We start from the raw sequence: 20,052 nt of genomic DNA on the forward strand, positions 1-20,052 counted from the left end.
TCTTTTAGAAAATTAGATAATTTAAGGCTACTGTAGGCCATCTTTCCCAAATAAATGTATATAATACATGTATATAATTATCTCACCTAAATATTTGATCATGCAGTGCATTTTTGTTTTTAAAAACAAATTTTCAGGTAGGTCTAACATTAGTATTGAGGTAAGAAATACTAAAGACATTTAATAAGAAATGTAAATTAATATTGGTCTTCCCTGAATAAATTAAATTAGATTAATCCTTACACTTAAGGTTGCAAAAGTTAGTCATTCAAGAGCAGTGAGTGTCATAAAGGTTCATCAAACAACACAAGACAAAGAGAAACTCAGAGACAGCAGCAGTTTATTCGAATGCTGTCACTTTAAGAGCGAACACGGATACAGTTACAGTTGCACAAACGCTCACTCGCGAGTCACGACCGGGTTTACGTGCATACTCGTCAAGGCGGTCATTTAGTACATACATTTGTGTGTATTTTGCAATTTCAGCGTAATTTGTACTTGCAAGCTTTTTGTGAGATGGCCTGTGTGTGTGTGTGTGTTTGTGTGCGCGCACGCTCACGGTCTGGAGAGCGCGCGAGAGCTGAGCGGTTTGAACACTGGCAAGACTTAAAAATAAATGCAAATGATAAACTTTAGTGACGATGCGACACTGCCTCGATTGTGCAAGTGGCAAATCCTGTGTCAACTGTGCAGCTTGATTTTAGTGCAGATGCGATGCGCAGCCATTTGAGCATTTTGAAAGGGAGAGAGAGAGAGCGCACGCGGTGATTCACTCGCGCTGTTTGTGAACTTACGTCTCACAGAAAGGTTTCAAATGACTGCTTAAGTTATTTAATATAGAAATATGAATTGTACCTCACCTTCAGCATTATAATCATTTTACCCGCGCCGGAAAGAGAATGAGACGGTCTCGCTGCATATCATGCCCCAGCTCTCACGGCAGGTGCGGGTTTTTATGTGTCGTCAGTATGCGATTGGTTCATGAAGTGATTATCGGCAGATAGAGATCGGTTGCCGATCAATCTGTGCACCCCTAATTTTAAGTCATCCTGAAGCCCTCTAGGAAGTTATCTGAGGGCCCTCTTTGTCAATGTCAGTGTCAGCTTTATTTGTATAGCACTATTCAAACAACACATGTTGACCAATGTCAAACGTTATAGCTTGGTAAAATCACATCTCATGTTATTGTTTCTAGTTAGCCCTGGACCCCTGGATGAGAACCACTCAACAACCAGAGGAGGTCCATCCATATAAATGGTCATAAACCCATAAAAAATGAGGGCCCTGCTTCTTTTTGGTTAATTTAATAAATGGTGATATGATATTTTTTGGTTATTTTTGCCTACTGTGGACAAAGAAACAATAACATGAGATGTGATTTTACCAAGCTATAACGTTCTGCTTCCCTGAGTATTCTGAAATGCTGGACAACTGATGGATGAGGAACAGATGAAGGTTTTCTCATGCCATCACATTGCATTCATTACATTTTACCGTCACATGTGTGTCCCAGACAATAAGACTCTTTTTCTCTTGTCTTATGCTGTCAATATTTGTAGGTCCATCCCTTTTTTGGGTAGCTAAATATCTTGAATCGAAACTTAAAACAAGACATTGCCTGATGTCCTCGGTTGTCTATATAAGCCTGTAGTAGACTTAATTTTTAAGTGAAGGACTCGGGACTGTTACGTGTGTCCGTATATAATGAAGGGCATGACAAGAATAACTCAAAAGGAAACAGTTAATTGAAATAACAGGCAGTCCCAACTAAGGAGGGAGGGTGGGGGTTCCGGAGGAGGACGAGGAAAAGGAGAGGGATGAAAACAGTCAGGGGAGGCAAAACTGTCCATGGGGGAGTGGAATGTGGGATGAGGCAGGAGCAGGAGTAGCCAGGCCATCACCTGCGATGGAGCCGGCCACGGTGGAGACCCAGACGGAGCCTGGGAGACACGGAGCCAGGGTGACACCACAGGTCTGGAGAGCCAAGGTGAAGCTGGACGCTCATAGGACTGAGGCGGAGGTGGGGATCCAGAATACTGCTGTGGAGCCGGTGCAACAGAGGACAACGGTGGAGCCAGAGGGAGGAGCCAAGGTGGATACCTGAGAGGAGGTACCAGGAATGCGGTTACCTGCGATGGAGTCCCAGATGGAGCCTAGGAGACACTGAGCCAGGGTGACACCACAGGACTGGAGAGCCAAGGTGGAGCTGATGGCTCATGGGACTGAGGCGGAGGCGGAGGTGGGGATCCAGAATACTACTGTGGAGCCAGTGCAACAGAGGACAACGCTGGAGCCGGAGGAAAGGCGGAGCCTGGTGGAGCCAAAGGGATGGTGGGAAGAGGTGGAACCGGAAGCCAGGAATCGTATGGTAGAACTAGGGTGAGGCCTGACCAAGGCGGAGATGGAGGGGACGACGGGCCACAGTGGAGATGAGGGAGCATGGAGCCAAGGTGCAGCCAATGGGTCGGCTGAGTTGTCAAAAGAGTCAGCAGAGGCCGAGCTCACCCTCAGTGGTAGGAGTGTGGGGGCAGGGCTCCATTCCATGGAATATTTCATTATGGAATCCCGCTAGATTTGACGTCAAGGTGGCGGTAATGCACACTAAAAAGTTGTTTGCCAACAGCCATAAAAAGAAATAATAAGAAGAAGATTTGACGTCATCTCTTACCGCGCTCACTGACTGACTGCACTGCTTGCGTGATGGGGCTCCAGACTGCGACCATTTTTCCTGCCTGTGCAAGCACAATTTTGTTAGCGGTTGCGCTGGCGCGACCACCACGACTTTGCCCAACATGGAAATGGCAAACATAATGAAAGCGGAACGAAACCGAGCTACTCATTTGTGCTTCACAGACCGTTTATCAGTTCGGACTAATGTCAGTGCAGCGAGCACAAGCCGTTCTTGATCACGCGACACTGTTACTTCACAGCGCGGGGAGATCCAGGAAGGAAAAGCATTTTAATTCGTCACAGAATTAAGAACATCGCTTTGAGATCTAGTGAGAAGAATTCAGATTCAGCACAGAGTTCTCCGTTATTACCAAAAATTACCCCCATTTATAAAACTAAGTTTCACGGTGTAGGAAAACTCACACTTACTTAAAAATTAAAAAAAAACATTAATTTACCATTGTAACCAGAAGGTGGCTACCAGTTCCACTTCCTTATATATATTTTCAAACGTTTTGCTTTTGAAATATTATTTAGACATTATGAATGATAATGCTGCCCTCAAATGTTAATCTGGGGCTGTGCAAAATTAAAATAAAACTGCACTTTGTTATTTCTTTAAGTTAAGTCTATTTATTACCAATAAGGCATTTCTCAGTAAAACAATGGAAAAAAATGTCAAAATGGAGGGAAATGTGAGTAACTGTGCTGCAGCTTGATTTTTAGGTGTGCTCCTAAAATTTTCAGTAAGTGGCTACAGTGGTCCTTGTAAAAAAGGTTTGTCTGGAGCCCTGATAGCACAGAACCCTTAATGCCCGGTTGTTAAAGGGGTCATGAACTGGCTTTTTTTTTTTTTTATACTGTTCTCTGAGGTCAACTTATTGCGTTCGCATGGTTTTCTACATTCAAAAACATCATAATGAATAAGTAATAGGCTATTTTCTGACCTGGTTTTGAGGCTCTCTCAAGACACGCTCAGTTTTGATGGGCGTGCCGCACTGAAGACTTGGATGTAAACGCCCACGGCTAGGATTGGATAAGATTTGCATATTTAATGAGCTTCATGCTCCCCCTGTCAGTGACAGCGTGTGGCAAACGGCAACCGGAATGAATCGCCCAGCCCACAGCCAGGGCTCGCAAAATGTCTTTATCAAACAAAAACAATTATTCATCTCTCATCCACCCGCGATTGATTGAAATTATATTTTTTTTATTAACGTTACTTGGCCCGCCCGATCGCTGAATATAACCGCGAATCGCACACACACACACACACACACACGGCCTTCAAATATCAAGTCAAGAGAGTGAATAACGCACATCAAGACAGTAATGAACCAAGAACACCACAAATAAAGTATTCTCCGGCTTGTGACAGCGTGCTAAGGTATGCTCTGTTAGGCACGTACACATAATCCATAGATATCAAACGATCTGTAACAATGCAATACTATCACATATAAAAAAACTTTTTTTTACTCACATTAGTGTGTTGCTTCATTCGTTCATGTAATCTTATCCTGTCTGCATATCCAGTCTCTTGTTTACAAACGACTCCGTGTCTTCCCCACGTGAGCTGGATATTCATTAAAAATAAAGTTCATCCATGCATTCATAATATTGGAATCCGAATAGGGCTGTGCAATTAATTGAATTTCGATTTCGATTTCGATTTTGGCTCCCAACGATCACCAAAATAGTACAATCGAGAAAATACGATAATTTTGCCTTGTTCAGTTTTGCAAGAACACTCTTATTTTGTCTTGCGTTCTGAATGAAACGTGCACGCGCACATCCGCCCCTCCCGAAGCCACAAACTCTCTCAGGTCGTGAGTCTTTTTGTACGTCCTCGTCGCGTCTATCGGTTCTAAAATGTGCATAGTCGTTTCTGCTCAACATGCAGAGTCACATCTTTAGAGATAAACCTCACACACGCCGAAGCTCGGGCTGCACTGTCCGGTCGGCTTCCAACATCCCCGACCCCCAGTACTGCATCTGGCCCACAGCGGAGGCACCAAACGCGGCGCGAGATTAAGCAGAAGGGGGGTAAGCGTGAGGGTATCTGGGCTAGGCTAGCCAGCTATTCCCACAATAAACTGGATTACATTCGATTACTGCTGTTGTGTCTTTGTTTGCGCTGTGTAACTTACTCAATGCGCGTCACTGATGCTTTCCATATGATAGGAACATCTAAAAATAATGGTATTATCAACACTTACTCGTAACTCGTTCATCTCGACAGCTGTAATGGGACTTTGCATGTGTTACAAAGTTGGTAATAATGATGAAGACGGACTCGGCGTGACTGGGACTCGTGTTTATTCAGAACTCTCAAATACAAACACAATAAACTCGCGCTGACTGACAGCGCTCTCATAACTCAGTAGTTACTATAAATAACTTTGTTAGCAATCGCTGAGCTCAGTCTCTGGTACGTTAGTGATGTCCGGTTCGCGAACGATCTTTCTTTTGAACCGGTTCTTTTTAGTGAACCGAATCAGTTCACCAAATCGGACTGAATCGTTCTAAACAGTTCGCGTCTCCAGTCAGCGCTGATCCATAATTTACTAAAGTTACTAACTTTCTGACATGAGTGACAGCCCCTCCGACTAGAAATAGACTAATAACCTGAAGTATATGCTGTAACTAAAACAGTTCACTGAACTGAGACTGACAGAACCGATGTGAAGTGAACTCCGGTCCATCCGTCTCTCTGGCAGCAGCTCGTGCCTCGTATACCTCGTTAAACCACGCCCCCTCTGCTCATATCAAATGCAAAGATGTCAGCCAATCACAACAGTGGGCGTTTTTACTGAAGTCTCACATCAGACACGCCTCTTGTAACAGGGCCTTCAGCCACAGGGCAAACAGCAGTATAGAAAAAATGCCTTTTATTTCTAAATTATGATATTTTATGATGTAAAAATCATACTAACAATATAAGTACACCTCAGGAAACATTATAAAATAATAGAAAAATGCCATGCCATGGGACCGTTAACCACTTGAAAATTAAACACAGAGAGAGTGACCTATGACAATCTAATAAAGAAACAAAAACTAGCGAGAGCAGGGGTGCCGTGTAAACGTCCTTTTTTTTCCTTCATATTTTTCAAATAATTCTCTCTTTGTAAACTTTGTTCAATGCATGCGAGTGCTGCTATATTTTCGAATGTGACCAGTCATTTTCGCCGTCATCACCCGGGTTTAGTGCCAGAAGACGCGAATGAGAAGTAGCGCGCGCTGTGAGAAAATCTCTGTGCACTCATCCGATAGCGCGCACACGTCTCACAGCGCGCAAAGTTCTCTTTCAAGTCTTGCTCTTGAACGGACAAACTCACACAAAACGTATGTCAACGTCCATCTTGATGAGTATCCTAGCAGACATAGTCTGTATATACAACTTTATACAGTCGAGAAAGACGACGCATATCCATGCATTAGGTCTTAAAGGGGCAGTAGCCTGCTGTCTGTTTAATGTCAAACAACAAAAGACAAGGACATCACTCCCATGCATTTCTGTACCTGAAAACTAATGTTAGACGTACCTGAAAAACCTGAAAAGCATATCTAGCCGAACCATATTGTTGATCTTATTTATTTGTGGTTATCATTTTTACTTGAATACTTTTATACTTTGATTTGAATATATGTTATATTATTTATTTTAATAGTTCAAAAAGTACAACAAATGTTACAATTTCAATTGAATTGTTGAAAGGTGTCTTTTTAATAAATGCAACATTCCCAAAGTCATGTGAAATAATCGTGTTACATAATCGTAATTTCAATATTGACCAAAATAATCGTGATTATGATTTTTTCCATAATCGAGCAGCCCTAAATCCGAATGCTTAAAAATCCGAATCCGAAAAGCTTATGTGGTATGTTTACTGCTTAGAAATTCGATGCTGTTTAGCTCTATGCTGCTCTTAGCTGTCATGTTAGTGGCACGAGTCGGTGGGCGGGGCTACAGAATCAGGCATTGTTCTTCTTCTGTTGAGGCGGTGCATCACTACACTCTCATGTCATAGCCGGGCACATTCTGAAATCGATCGTTTGCTGGGCCTGGTGTGTAATAAAAGCTTTTTTTTTGACTAACAAGGAAGTTTTCAGCTCTGAAACTTACAGGATATTCTTATATTACCATGACCTTTTATATATCAAAAGCTCAAGGGAAAGTTGATTTCTCAATTCATCACCCCTTTAAACAACATTGTTGACTAATTGGGAAATGCAAGTTTTCATGCAAATTGTTGGATGATAAGAAGTTGGAACCATGGCTGAGGGCTGTCTCTGGGAATAACCGTGAGGCGTACTGTAGTGTGTTGGAAGGCGATTAGCGTAGCCTCGATGGGGATCAACGATATCCGGTCCCACATGCTAAGTGCTTGCCACAAAGCCACTATGGGTCACAAAATGCAGGTCTCTATCGTGTATTTCTGTACAACACCACCGTCTCTTCCAACCAAACATTCTCTTGTGCTTCGTTCCCACTTTTCTGAATTATGTTGCATTGATAAGGAGTTATCACAAACTAAGACAATCAATATACAGTAAATGTAAGTTAAAGTGTCGCCGATAAATGTCACTTAATCCCACCGGTGTTGCTAATAACAAGGGTCTCTAAAGTTGACATATTGCCCCTTTAAGGTACTGTAAAGAATGCAAAGCTATTAGAAGCAATATGTTCCTTCAACACAACTCAGAGTTGCCGTTCATCCCCTAACTAGGACTGATTCATTGTAAAACATGTTGCTTCTTCAGACAGTTAAAGACGGAATGGCCCTTATCTGGTTGTCTGCAGACAAATCTGTGGCTCTCAGGCTGGTTTAAAGGCATTCCTGGCAGTTTTATCAGGGTTCGTGGAGTACAGGCTGTCTCTCATAAGGATCTCCCTAATCAGTCTTAATTAATAACACAAATACAGCCTTAGGAAGTGCCAGAGTTTCATTAGTGCATGCAAGGCCAAAAAGAGGCGCTCTCTCTCTCTTATTGTTACGACTTTCTTGGTTTCTCTGAAGAAACAAAACAAAACGTGATCTTCAAGTAGACATTGACAATATAGAGATAAAATATTGTACCTGTAATGCATTCATAGTTAATTTCCAGTCATTTGTATCAACAACAAACATCACATTTGTGTCTTTTGACATCTGGCCTATCTGTTTCTTTGCTTTTATTTCCCGGGTTTTTGCACAGATTATTCTGAGGCTTGCTGACAGATGTTTTTGCAGACACAATATGAGATATTTGGACATGTTGATCTGTCTAGACTCGATGACAGTAACGCTCCTGCTGCCATGTGCTTCAAAAACCAGGTCAGAGGGGTCAATGGCACTTAAAAGAAACATTCTCTGGAATTTCTGATGAGGGATTGTTGGTGGAAGAGTCATGTAGGGATGTATGCTAACAATAACACAAAAATATCACTCCCTTCTCACCTCCATATTAATTGAGATAAATTGGCATGAAGAGTCAGAAAGAATTAAAACAAATTGATTCTTGATACATGTATGTAGGTATGTGTGTGTTTTAAAATGGGCTTGTAGAATTTCCATAGACTTTCCCTTCTAAATAGAATCCCTGCTGGGGAAAGGAAGAATCCTACTTGACTCGAGCATTCATCGGAAATTTCAAATCCATTTGGTCAAGGACTTCGATGTAATGACTCCCTATGGAGGCTGATCAGAAAAGCAGGCAAAGAATTTGGAAAGCACTAAAAGCATTTGCTAACATTCAAAAGGACAGCAGAAAGAGATAAAGAACCTTTATAGAGAGCTAGTTCTGCTCTGGTTTGGCAAATGGAATGGAGTTGGGGATCTGGCAACCCAGGATGCCCACTAAGTGCGAACAAACGCTGAGGTTAGAGGGAGAAGCAGCAGGAGTATGAGGGGAACCTGAGAAATGATAAGAACAGAAAGATTGCCCTATTGTGTTGTGGAAGTGATTGCTATCTAGCTAGCCCTCTCTCTCTCTAAATGTTTTGTCAAACCAACATTCAAAGTGTGTCTTGACATACTTTGCTTTATAGTTAAGGTAAACATTGTTAAAAGTAGTTAAAATTGCAGTTTTTTTGAAGTTCAATTCATTTTAATTCTGCTTTGTAACAATAATTTGGAATCCTGTTTGAATTAAATTGTTCCATCATGTTTGCTCCCTCGATTTAAAATTTGAATTTATCAGGCTTAATGGTTACCCACCCTGCTGTTTATTAGCATGTTGGGTTTTTGTGATACTACACAAAGCAGCCTTTATCCATCATCAGCCGTAGCAAAATATAATGCATTTAGAGCCTACTCAACATTTCATTCTCCAAATCAAGTAGAGTAAATGAATTAGAGGCTTGGCAATTGAGGATGTTCTTGCTTAAAGGCAAATCTGATCAGAGAGAGATGGCCTTTCTGTGCACTTTGGCTGGGCAGTAGAACTGTGGATAAGGCCTTCGACCTCAGCACTAAAAGATTGAAAATGTGTCTGGTAAAAGCTTCCAGACATCCACGCCATTTAGACTGAACGAATGGAGCCAAAACCCATGAAATATTACAGTTTGACTGCAATGCCAATTAATTGCACACGAACAAAAGGACTTTCCTGCTGTGCTTCCATAACAACTTAATACATTTGCAGATCTGGGTTAGCGAAACCATTTTTCAAACCACAAATGTCATTCAGGACAAGAAAAATGTCTGAAAACACGGACGTCATAATCATTTGTAACGGAAAAAGGGAGTAGAAGCTGCAGTAGGCTGCAATAAATCATTTTTCTGCGATTTATAGCGTTGCTGTTAAGTGAGACAGGGTTAGTTAAAAAAAAAAAATTGTTTGGTATGAGTTGTCACTGCTACTATCTTATCCTTCCTGCTGGATCCTAAAGTTCTCAAATAGTTCCAACGTGAAACCATAAAACCTGTCTTTCACTATCCCAAAGTATTTAGGTAGAGTTTACTAACAAAAGTGTGACCTACTGTTCTAGACAGTCCTGCATAGATCGATGCTCACTGTGGTTATCTTTCCCAGATTAGAGTGCACAGGAAACCATGTGGTGTTAACTTAGAGATGACATCTGGAGGTACCTTATCAGGAATGGAGACTTTTGTGTTGTTCATCCATCATTTTGACTTTGCAGTTCTGTTTCTGCTAAATGTGCTTCAGAGATTTAGAATCAGTAGCTATCTATTCATCCATTTGTTGAAGAACATTAAAGAGCAATGAAAGAATATGGAATATATTCAACAAAAATCAAAGCCTGAACATTCATCAACTCAATCTAGATTGTACACTGACTTAATGTTTCTTGCAGCCTCCGCCCCGCTCCCCCTACTCAATTACTTTAATTTATTCCTCTTTTATATATTGCGTTTCATTCAGAATAGTTTCTCACATCTATACTGACAATGTGACAACTCGAACAATGTGATTACACAGCTGCTCTTACCGCTGCACGCTGGAAAGCCCCCCTGGTGTAGGTGCCACCTCCTCTGTAGGTGATGGAGGGGATCTCTCTGCTGAAGAGAGAGCATTTGTGCTGGTGGGCTTTGGGTGCAGACACGTAGTCCACTCTTGTAACCACATGGCTCTTGGAGCTAAATGTCACCAGCGATACACGTGTTGCCTCAGGCGCCACCGGAAAATCTGACAGCAGCTTCCGCACAAATCGCAGCTCGCTCCCAAAGTTGGAAGCTCCCACGCTGGACGACTCGTCCACGAGAAAGACCAGATCCAGACAACCTCCTCGCTCCCGAAGAAGACGCACGTTCCTTCGGAAAACCTGGCCGAGACGTTCTACTTTGCTCTCTGCACTCTCAGAGAGGTTTTGCCGGGTATGGGCCGCCTGACGCAAAGCCTGTAGGGACCGCTGCTGAGCCTGGCTCGGCCAGGTACAGCCTGACCAGTACAGGAGCAGTAAGGTGAACCTTAAAGTCAATGTAAGCCTTAGCGTCACCATGATAATGCCACAAGCACCAGCGTCCAATAGTGGTTAAGTGGTGCAAGTTTGTTGCAGTCCTCCTGTTGTTTCTCTTTTGTTTTCTCTATCTTTTCCAAGCAGAGTGAGTCTCCTATTTCTCCGTGGGTCTCCGGCATCTGTGGAGCTCCTGCATTTCAGACACCCTCCAAATGCGTCTCCCCCCTCTCTCTCAAAATCATTTAAGAAGAGCGAGACAGTGAAAAAAAGTTCGGTGAGAATGAGAGAGGGTGTGTGTGTGTGCTGGTGTGAGACTAAGGGAAGGAGTGAGAAGCAAGAGGGAGAGAGCAGCAGCGGAGGAGGAAAAAAATGGGCAGTTAGAGGCGTGAGTGTCTCTCTCTTTTTCTTTTCGTCCCGTTCTCTTTCTTGTTCCTTACTTGTTCTCCCCTTCTCTCTTTCTTTTTCCTCTGCTTGTCCTGGAGTGCCTGGGTTTGGTTGTGTGTCATTGGAGCACTCCAGACTGTCCGTCAGCCAATGCCTTTGTGAGAGAATAAGTGTGTGTGTAAGGGAGAGAGAGAGAGAGAGAGAGACGTTTGTCTATCGGCCTGTCAACATGCCCAAAGAAAACATTAGCACGGGGCTTGTTGATCAAATCCATATGTCTGGCAATCATCTGCTCTCGGACGAACACTCTCACCAAACCACCAGGCAGATACCAAGAGAACCATCCGCTAATGAGAATAGATGGCAGGGGCTGTAGACAAAACAAGCATGTAATGGATAGAAAAGCAACACAATTCATTTGACAAGCAGAAAAGCTGTTACCAGGTTTTAAATTGAAGCAACGTTATATTAAGAGTCCACATGTCATAGTGTTTTGTAAGCAGGGCCTGCAGTCTTTATTACTTCCTCTTGTTTCCTCTTGGTGGTCTTTTGAGGAGAGAAATCTCAAGTAGAACCCCCCCCACACTCTCTGTCTCTTTTATTCGTTCTCCTCTCTTTTGTGATTTTTATCTGTAACCAAAACAAAGTCTCAATGCTTAACGCAGTTTTAGGTGGGCCGGCAACAGTTTGGCTGTATAACAGAGCATTTTGAGCCAGACTAAAACTTTTTAAATTAATACAAATGAACACCATGTGTGAAGAATCCCAGCTGTCATTGCTTTGACCGGACAAAACAGACAAGGATTTGCAGTATTGTGAGATTATAGCACAGAAAGCTACTGATTCTTGCCTGAAACAACATGCTGAGTGTTAAGTGAGGTCTATAAAGTTGACTGTGAACTTTGTGCCTGAGAGCAATGAGAGGATAATGGTGTTTGGCTTGCTTGTGTCCGAGCAGCTGATGCTTTCTGCTTAAAGGAGCACAAACATTTTATATATATATATATACATTACTTTTACATATATTCGTCTTGCATGCTAACATGATATACTGTACACACACACGCACACACATTGCTAGTTATACACATGCATCTTCTGTCTTTCATCTGATTAGCAGAAGTGATGTGATGGTGACACATTCTTGACATTTATCCAAACAAGATATGTCAAGATGAGACAAACACTTAATTCCGTGTTACATTAGTGTAAAGCACTTTGCTGGTGCATAATTAAATATACAGATCTCAAAAGTGATATCTTTGCTTGTTTTGATGCATCTAATTTTAACAGGATAGTTGGATAAAGCCCTTTTCCCCATTAATTACTTGGCAAAGCATGTAAAAACGTAAAAATTATAGAATAGTGCCCTCTACAGGTTAATAAAGGGTACTTGTTATCCAGCTGTTGACTTTTGAGAATTTCAGTGTTTGTCATAATTGCCAGTGAAACTATTTTGCAAAACCAATCTGTTGAGTCGGGGAACATTGTCAGAGCAGAAGGAAGCTTTTTTCTTCTAGGATAACCTTGTATGTCTTTCACAAAGATGGATCTGCCCGATTCCAGCCTTTCCAAAGAGCCCTTAGATCATCACCAATCCTCCATGGGTATGAGACACTGTGGGGTGTAGGCCTCTCCAGGTCTATGTCTAACCCTTAGAGGACCAGGTGTTGGGCAAAGCTGGAAACTGGAACAATTGAACATCAGAATCAGGCAGATCTGTCTTTGTCATGGACGCGTGACTCAAGCCATGCACAAGGTTACCCTGAAAAAAATTTGGTGGACATGGATGGAGGCCCACCAGATTAAGACCCTGTCATAGCCAGCCCAAACTCCAGACCTGAACCCCATGCCCGTGTGATCATAAGGAAGATGGTCACAAGCCATTAAAACAAGTCAAGTCAACTTTATTTATATAGCGCTTTTAACAATGTAGATTGTTTCAAAGCAGCTTTACAGTGTTAAACAGGAAAATAATGCAGCATAATTATGTATAATTAATCTGTATAGCCATTCTGGAAAAAACGCTGATGTCATCAGTTCATTTCAATTATCATACAGTGACAGTGTGGGCTTTAGATCAATAATTAGATCAGTAATTTTGTTTAAATGGTTAATTTAGTTTATTAATTCGATTTATTTCGATGTTTAGTTGAAAAATTTAGTGTCCCCAACTGAGCACGCCAAGCCAGAGGCAACAGTGGCAAGGAAACCAAAACCCCATTAGGTGACCTAATGGAGAAAAATAAACCTTGGGAGAAACCAGGCTCAGTCGGGGTGCCAGTTCTCCTCTGACCAATTAACAAACAGCTTATTATTATTATTATTATTATTATTATTATTATTATTATTATTATTATTATTATTATTATTCTGGCAGCTTTACAGCTCAGAGGTCATAATGGATCAGGATATTCGAGGGACCGGAGGCAACATGCTGGAGACGGGTTTATTGAGGATGATGTTGATTAAATAATTATTAAAGTGCAATATTCGAATGATCGGAGGCAACACGCTGGAGACGGGTTTATTGAGGATGACATATCGATTTAAGTATTATTTAATTGTAATATTCGAACAATCGGAGTCAACACGCCGAGAAAACAAGCCAAGCTGCTTGAATTTATTGCGCCAGGAGTGGCATAAAGTCCCGCAAGCAATGTGAAAGAATGCTAGCGAACATGCCAAGATGCATGAAAGCGAAATACTTAACTGTCACCAAATATATATTTTACAAAATAATATATATCTTTTGTGAATAATTCCTATGAGATTTTGTTTAGGCGCTGTACCAAAAGTAGCCACCGGGTGTCACCCACATTCCATAGATTTTTTTTTAATGCATTCTCCTGTAACAAATTAGTAGTTTTCTGTCCAAATATCACTTCTATCACAAAATAGTGGAACCTTGAGACTCAGACCTTTCCGACGATATGTTTTGTCAAGATTAGAAATGGTTTTGATCATAAATTTGATACAATTGATTATAAAGTAGTTAAAATACATTGTGTTACATGAAACCTGACACTTCTCACTAAAATAATTTAAAGTACTGTTTCCATGGTAACGCAACGTCCAATTTCAAAATGGTATTTTAAATAAATTTTGAGTTTGTGAGCTTTTGAATGATACCTAATTATGATGATTACTAAAATATGTGATACGAAAAAAGGCAATAAATAAAAAGGGCAACAAGCGTCCTGCTAGTGAGATGGTGACAGTTAAGGGGTTGACTCTCCTGAAGTTAAAACATTATTAAAGGTCTGCAAACCTTTTTAATTTTTTTGACCAGTGTTCATTTTCAACAAATAAATGCTTAAATTACAATGTTTTAACTTAAAATTTGGAAGAAATGTTTTAGTATAGAAAAAACAAAAAATTCAATTTTACCCACATATTTATACTACATATAAAAAGTAAATCCAGAGAAACTGAAAATTGACACCTGTTGGACTTTTTTTGTTGCCATGACAGCCAACTATGCCTGCCATCAACAATTATAGGAACCAGACAGTACAGAAGTAATTGCTGGGTATGTGAGTAAAAATGATTGCTAAAATAATTTCTGTCCCTGTTATGATTTATTAGCACATGCCCACACAAAGTAAAGGTGTCATTGCAAATCCAAAAGAGTTTAAATTTAGCATACTGGCTCCATCTATTGGTGAAAAGATGCATGTGTACACCCTGCATGGGCCATTATTTGATATTCTGAAGTTTTGTAGCCATTTGTCCATGTTTGTTAGGCCATGTTTATGCCAATGTGCTTCTAAATTATGACAAAACACTATTAGCAAGTTTAGTACTCCATTTCATTTCTCTCTTCATTTTTAATAACCCCCAAAGTAGAATATTTGCCATTTAAACGTTGCTTGCAAACAATTTTATTTACATTTTATATGCTCAATTGGAAAAGATGCTGTTTAAACCCAGATGTTGTAGTTACAGCTTTCACCAGCAGAGGCTGATGAGGCCATGCTAACCAAGAGTTTACTCACTGCAGAGCCAATGGGTGAAGCTTGACATCCAGCTCCCCCTCTCTGTACATTATGGGTTGGCCTTGAAGATCCAGCCCAGTTATAACCCTATTCCTAAACCTAATTACAGTCCTTCCAGAAAAATGTGGCTTTTTTTGTGATTGTTGCAGGCAAAAATCCTTGATTATGCGACACGTTTTCTTAGCTATACAAAACAGACATTTGAGTGCTTCCAATGCACAAAGTGCAATCTCTTAAAGGGTTAGTTCACCCAAAAATGAAAATTCTGTCATTAATGACTTCCCCTCACCTGTAAAACCTCCGTTCATCTTCGGAACACAAATGAAGATATTTTAGTTGAAATCTGATGGCTCAGAAAGACCTCCATTGGCACAATGCACTGTGCACTCTCAAGACCCATAAAAGGTACTAAAGACGTTGTTACAAAGCCCATCTCACTACAGTGGTTCTACAATAACTTATGAATAACTTATGAAGCGACGAGAATAGTTTTTGTCCGCAAAAAAACCTAAATAACGACTTATATAGTGATGACCAATTTCAAAACACGGCATCATGAAGCTTCGAAGCGTTATGAATCAGTGATCCAAACCGCTGAATCGACTCACTGATTCATAGCGCTTCGAAGCTTCATGATGCAGTGTTTTGATGCAACACACCGGGAAACTGTCTTTTGCTCTTATTTTTGTTGTTAAATGAGAATTTGCGTGCTTCATCATGGTTTCACCGATATCTATGGTTTCACCACGGGGTTTGCAGCTTTTCGATGACGTTCGCGTCGGGTAATTACGTCACTTCAAAACGTTCCCATGGCAATAGGGGGAAATGGCGGCTCTTGTGTGAAGTAAACAAACATTTTTCAACTTTCTGCTAATATATATGACTTTTTTGCAACGAAAATGCAGGGATTATGAAATCATGCTAGCCCAGCATATTTTGCACGCGGATATAGGCAATTTATGCGGCGAAAGTGCGGCGTGTTTGAAAAAATTCGGCCCCTGCATAAATATGCAGACTTTGGCTGATTATGCATTAAATCATGCGATCGCATAATCTCGTTTTTCAGGAGGGACTGTAATTAGGTCAAGGTCCACAGAGGTGGACTCAATTGGTACTCACTGAAGAGTCAAATGATGTCCAGCTCCGCCTCTCTAGATGTCTAATGGGGTGTAGGGATAGAGTTCTGGTTATGGTGTGGTTGGATATTCTAGCTCCATCCATTAGGCCCAAATCAATAATTCATGAATGTGAACAAAGCTTATTTGCTTTTTTAAAGGCTTTAAAAAAAAATTATAATAGCCTACATTATAAATTCCTGAAACTTTATATGTGTTTCCAAGGCTTAATAATTATCTATCTGCTTAAACTGAATAGGGTTTTTTTCACAGTGCACAGGAATGCCTACTGTGGCCAGCATTAGTCCAAAACACAACAACTCTGACATTCTGAATTCAGTGTTTTCAGACATGTTTCTTTTCAGAGTATTTTTGTTGTGGTTATTGTGAAACAGCATTTAGAGAAAAAAAGGACTTGTACCCATTGTGTGTCTGTCCTCAAGCAGCCAGCGCCCACCATAAAGATGTAACGATCGGTGTGGTAGTGCAGGTTCTCAGAGATATTTTTAGCACAATCTCTGACGTAAATATGAATAATTCATGAGCTCTGCGGCTGAATGATGGGCCACACTATGTTGTGACATCATAATACATCAGTGACGTGAGATTATAACATCTGCAAAAGGAAAAGCTGCGTTTATCATATGATTAGTTATGTTAATATATATATATATATATATATATATATATATATATATATATATATATATATATATATATATATATATATATATATATATAATAAAGCATGCAGAGAAGCAAACCACGCTCCGTGTGTGAAATGTGAAACTCTTTACAGCTGCAGTTTTGAGAGAAGGATTTGACCATTCCAAGAAATATTGCATAGGAAAATCATGTTGTTCCTCTCTCACACACTTATGAGAGAGGGGGGGGGGGGTGTTTTCCTGTGCTCTAGCGTCTGAAAGACAAGCTGACACACATTCACTAAACACAGCATACCCACAACATAACTCTGTCTTGTTCCACACTTGAAGACAGAGTCATTTGTTAATTTGCAGACTAGAAAAAAATTTTCTTCTGCTTTTTGCACGTGCAAAAGTGGATGTCTCAGATGAGAAAGCAGAGTATAGGAATGAAAAACAGAGCTAGAGAGGAGAGAAAAAGGGGGGAACAGAGGAGACATGGATTGAACCAGAGTTCCAAAAACATTATCACGCTGAGGAGAGCGTGAGGAGATGAGTGAAAACAGAGAACACTGGGTTGAGGGGCAGAGACCGAACTGGCAAATAGGGAGAAGGAAAAACAGTATTCCAGAAAAGCAAACAAATATGACAGGAAAACTGAATTTAAAGGGATAGTTCATCCAATAATGAAAGTTCGGTCATCCTTTACACACATGTTGTTCCAAACCTGTGTAACTTTTATTAAAATGCAAAAGACAAAAGAAGATATACTGAAGACATTTGGTTACAAATTTTGGTTACCGTGGTCTTGCACTGTATGGAGCTGAGACATTTCTCAAAATATTTTCTTTTATGTTCCATAGATGAAAGAAAGTCATACAGGTTTGAAACAATATGTAGGTGAGTAAATTATGATTTAGTTGGGACTAAACACAATGGACTAAAGTTGTATTATAAACTCAAGATGTGACAGGCATGGCTAAAGCTTTCTTAATATCATTATCAGATGATGAAAGTGGGTGATGATCAGTTCAACAATGATGGTTAAATGTAATTAACACTCTGCTATTGTGCTGATGATGAAAACACGGATCCCATACCAATATGATTGATCACAGAAACGCCTACCTTTGATTCAAAACAAAAGACAGCCTCTTACTCCACAAAAAAATTTAAATACACTGACTATCACAAAGAAACATAGTGGGAAGGATGCAAAACAAAGCCAGTGTGTTTAAACACAAATCCAACTGTACATATGTGCAGATTAATATTAAAGTGGTAGTTCACCAAAACTTTTATTTTCAGACATAATTTACACAACCTCGTTTCAATCCTGTATGGATCGGTGTATGCATTTCTTTCTTCCGTGTGACACGAAATAATAAAATTTGAAGCATGTTGAAAGAACATTGAACTCCATTGACCTCATTGGAAAAACAAAACAGAAGGAAAAAAATTATAGAGGTTTGGAACAACCTTTAATTGTGTTCATAACATTTAAATAAAATGTGTATGCACACAATCATATGCATATGAATTACAGACACACACAAAAAAGACATTTTCACTTACGGCAATAAGACAGATAAAGCATGTATGATGTAGAAATAAATGTGACAAACACATTTCTATGTAAATATAGTTTTATTCCTCTGAGTATGTGTTCTGTTATTGGATACATATCCATGTTTTTGGACGTATTATTCTTGGTCACATGTGCTCTCTATGTTTGGTAAACAGACGGATCAAATTACGCTTCCTAGAAATACTCGCGCCCCCCTCACTACATGCCTCACTCGTTCTTTTTCTTCACTTTCTGTCACTCATAATAAAAATGTACTTTCCCTTTTTGATTTCTATATCAGAAATTGCAGTTAACAAATTTAAATCCATAACTAAGTTCATAATTCTTAGGATTCACACAAACATATGACACATGTACACGTAAACCGACATACATGGCCATGTGCACATGTACCGTATGCAGGTGCAGATATGCTGGTTTAAAATGGAGCAGTACCCGGTCTGTTTTTCATTTTCTCCATTCCCTCACTTCATCACACCTACACTCTAAAAAAAAAAAGGTTCTATATTGCACCAAAAATGGTTCTTGGCTCGTAATCATAGGGGAACCTTTTTTAGTGCTATATAGCACCAATTTTGGTGCTTCAGTGGTGCTTCAGCGGTTCTTCAGAGCTTCTTCAGCGGTTCTTCAGAGGTTCTTCACCGGTTCTTTGACTAAGGTGCTATATAGCACCTCTGAAGAACCGCTGAAGAACCACTGAAGCACCAAAATTGGTGCTATATAGCACTAAAAAAGGTTCCCCTATGATTACGAGCCTTTTTTTTTAGAGTGTACTACGGTAACTTCATCCACATTGTGAAACACTCCTTGTGTTTTGGTAAATAAAGTGCCCAGACCCCCTTACCAAATGTGGTACGTGTGGCAGAGCATAACTCAACAGCACAGGCCTGCAGCACTGAGGTCAACAACTCAAAAAAGGGACGACGTCTTGCGTGCCAAAATACTGGAAAGTCTTTGCTGTCAATCATAATTTAGCTTAATTTCTACAGTAGAAGAAAAAAGAGCAGTTATTTCATTCATACAGTGGGACCCAAATATCTTAAGACCATTTTGAAAATGTGGGTTCTATTGGATTTAAACCTGAAAATAACGGTGTTGGGTTTCAAAAAGTTAATTATTAGATCAAATTAATCCGAAATATATCTCTAGGACGTCTAATAAGTAACTGACATTGAGCATGCAAACGCTTTGTACAGAAGGTGCTACCTGCTCTTTTGAAAACTCAAATATGAAATTCAGATTATATTTTTTATTATATTTCATTCATATTATCAGTGTTGTTATTGTTAAGTAAATCTAAAACTATTAAATATGTTTTGTTAATTGAAATAACGCTTAAAAATATTAGATGAAAAATGTAAATGAAAATAAAAAAGTGAATTAAAAATATTAATAAATTCTATAAACATATAAATAATACTAAAATAATAATGAAATATGTTTTATAATGCAACATTTTTTTCATTAGAATGTAAATGTACAATAGAAACACTTCACTTTTGTGTCTTAGTGTTTCACTAGTTTAATATAAGCCAGGGAAATGTCGATGTCACTTGTCATATCCGTTGCAGTCATAAATTAGTTGCACGTGTTGCTGCTTGGGCAATATCTATCAATCAATATCCTGCATGGTGCTCTGAATTACAGTTGCAAGAAAAAAATATGTGAACCACTTACTTGCAGAATCTGAAAATGTGAATAATTGTATCTAAATAAAAGAGATCAAATAAAATGCATGTTATTTTTT

General features: G+C 39.8%; 1 protein-coding gene across 3 annotated transcripts in view; it reads right to left on the reverse strand.

The window, feature by feature from the left end:
- svep1 (sushi, von Willebrand factor type A, EGF and pentraxin domain containing 1) overlaps positions 1 to 11,125 on the reverse strand; it is an 84,382-nt gene extending 73,257 nt beyond the window's left edge. For all 3 annotated transcript variants that reach the window (XM_079810840.1, XM_079810841.1, XM_079810839.1), the window contains exon 1: positions 10,109 to 11,125. In XM_079810840.1, coding sequence (XP_079666966.1) covers positions 10,109 to 10,618 — 510 coding nt within the window. In that variant the 5' untranslated portion in view covers positions 10,619 to 11,125. The remainder of the gene's footprint in view (positions 1 to 10,108) is intronic.
- Between the last annotated feature and the right edge of the window lie 8,927 nt (positions 11,126 to 20,052).

Source organism: Gobio gobio (genome assembly GCF_949357685.1).
Source record: "Gobio gobio genome assembly, chromosome: 2".
NCBI lineage: Eukaryota > Metazoa > Chordata > Actinopteri > Cypriniformes > Gobionidae > Gobio > Gobio gobio.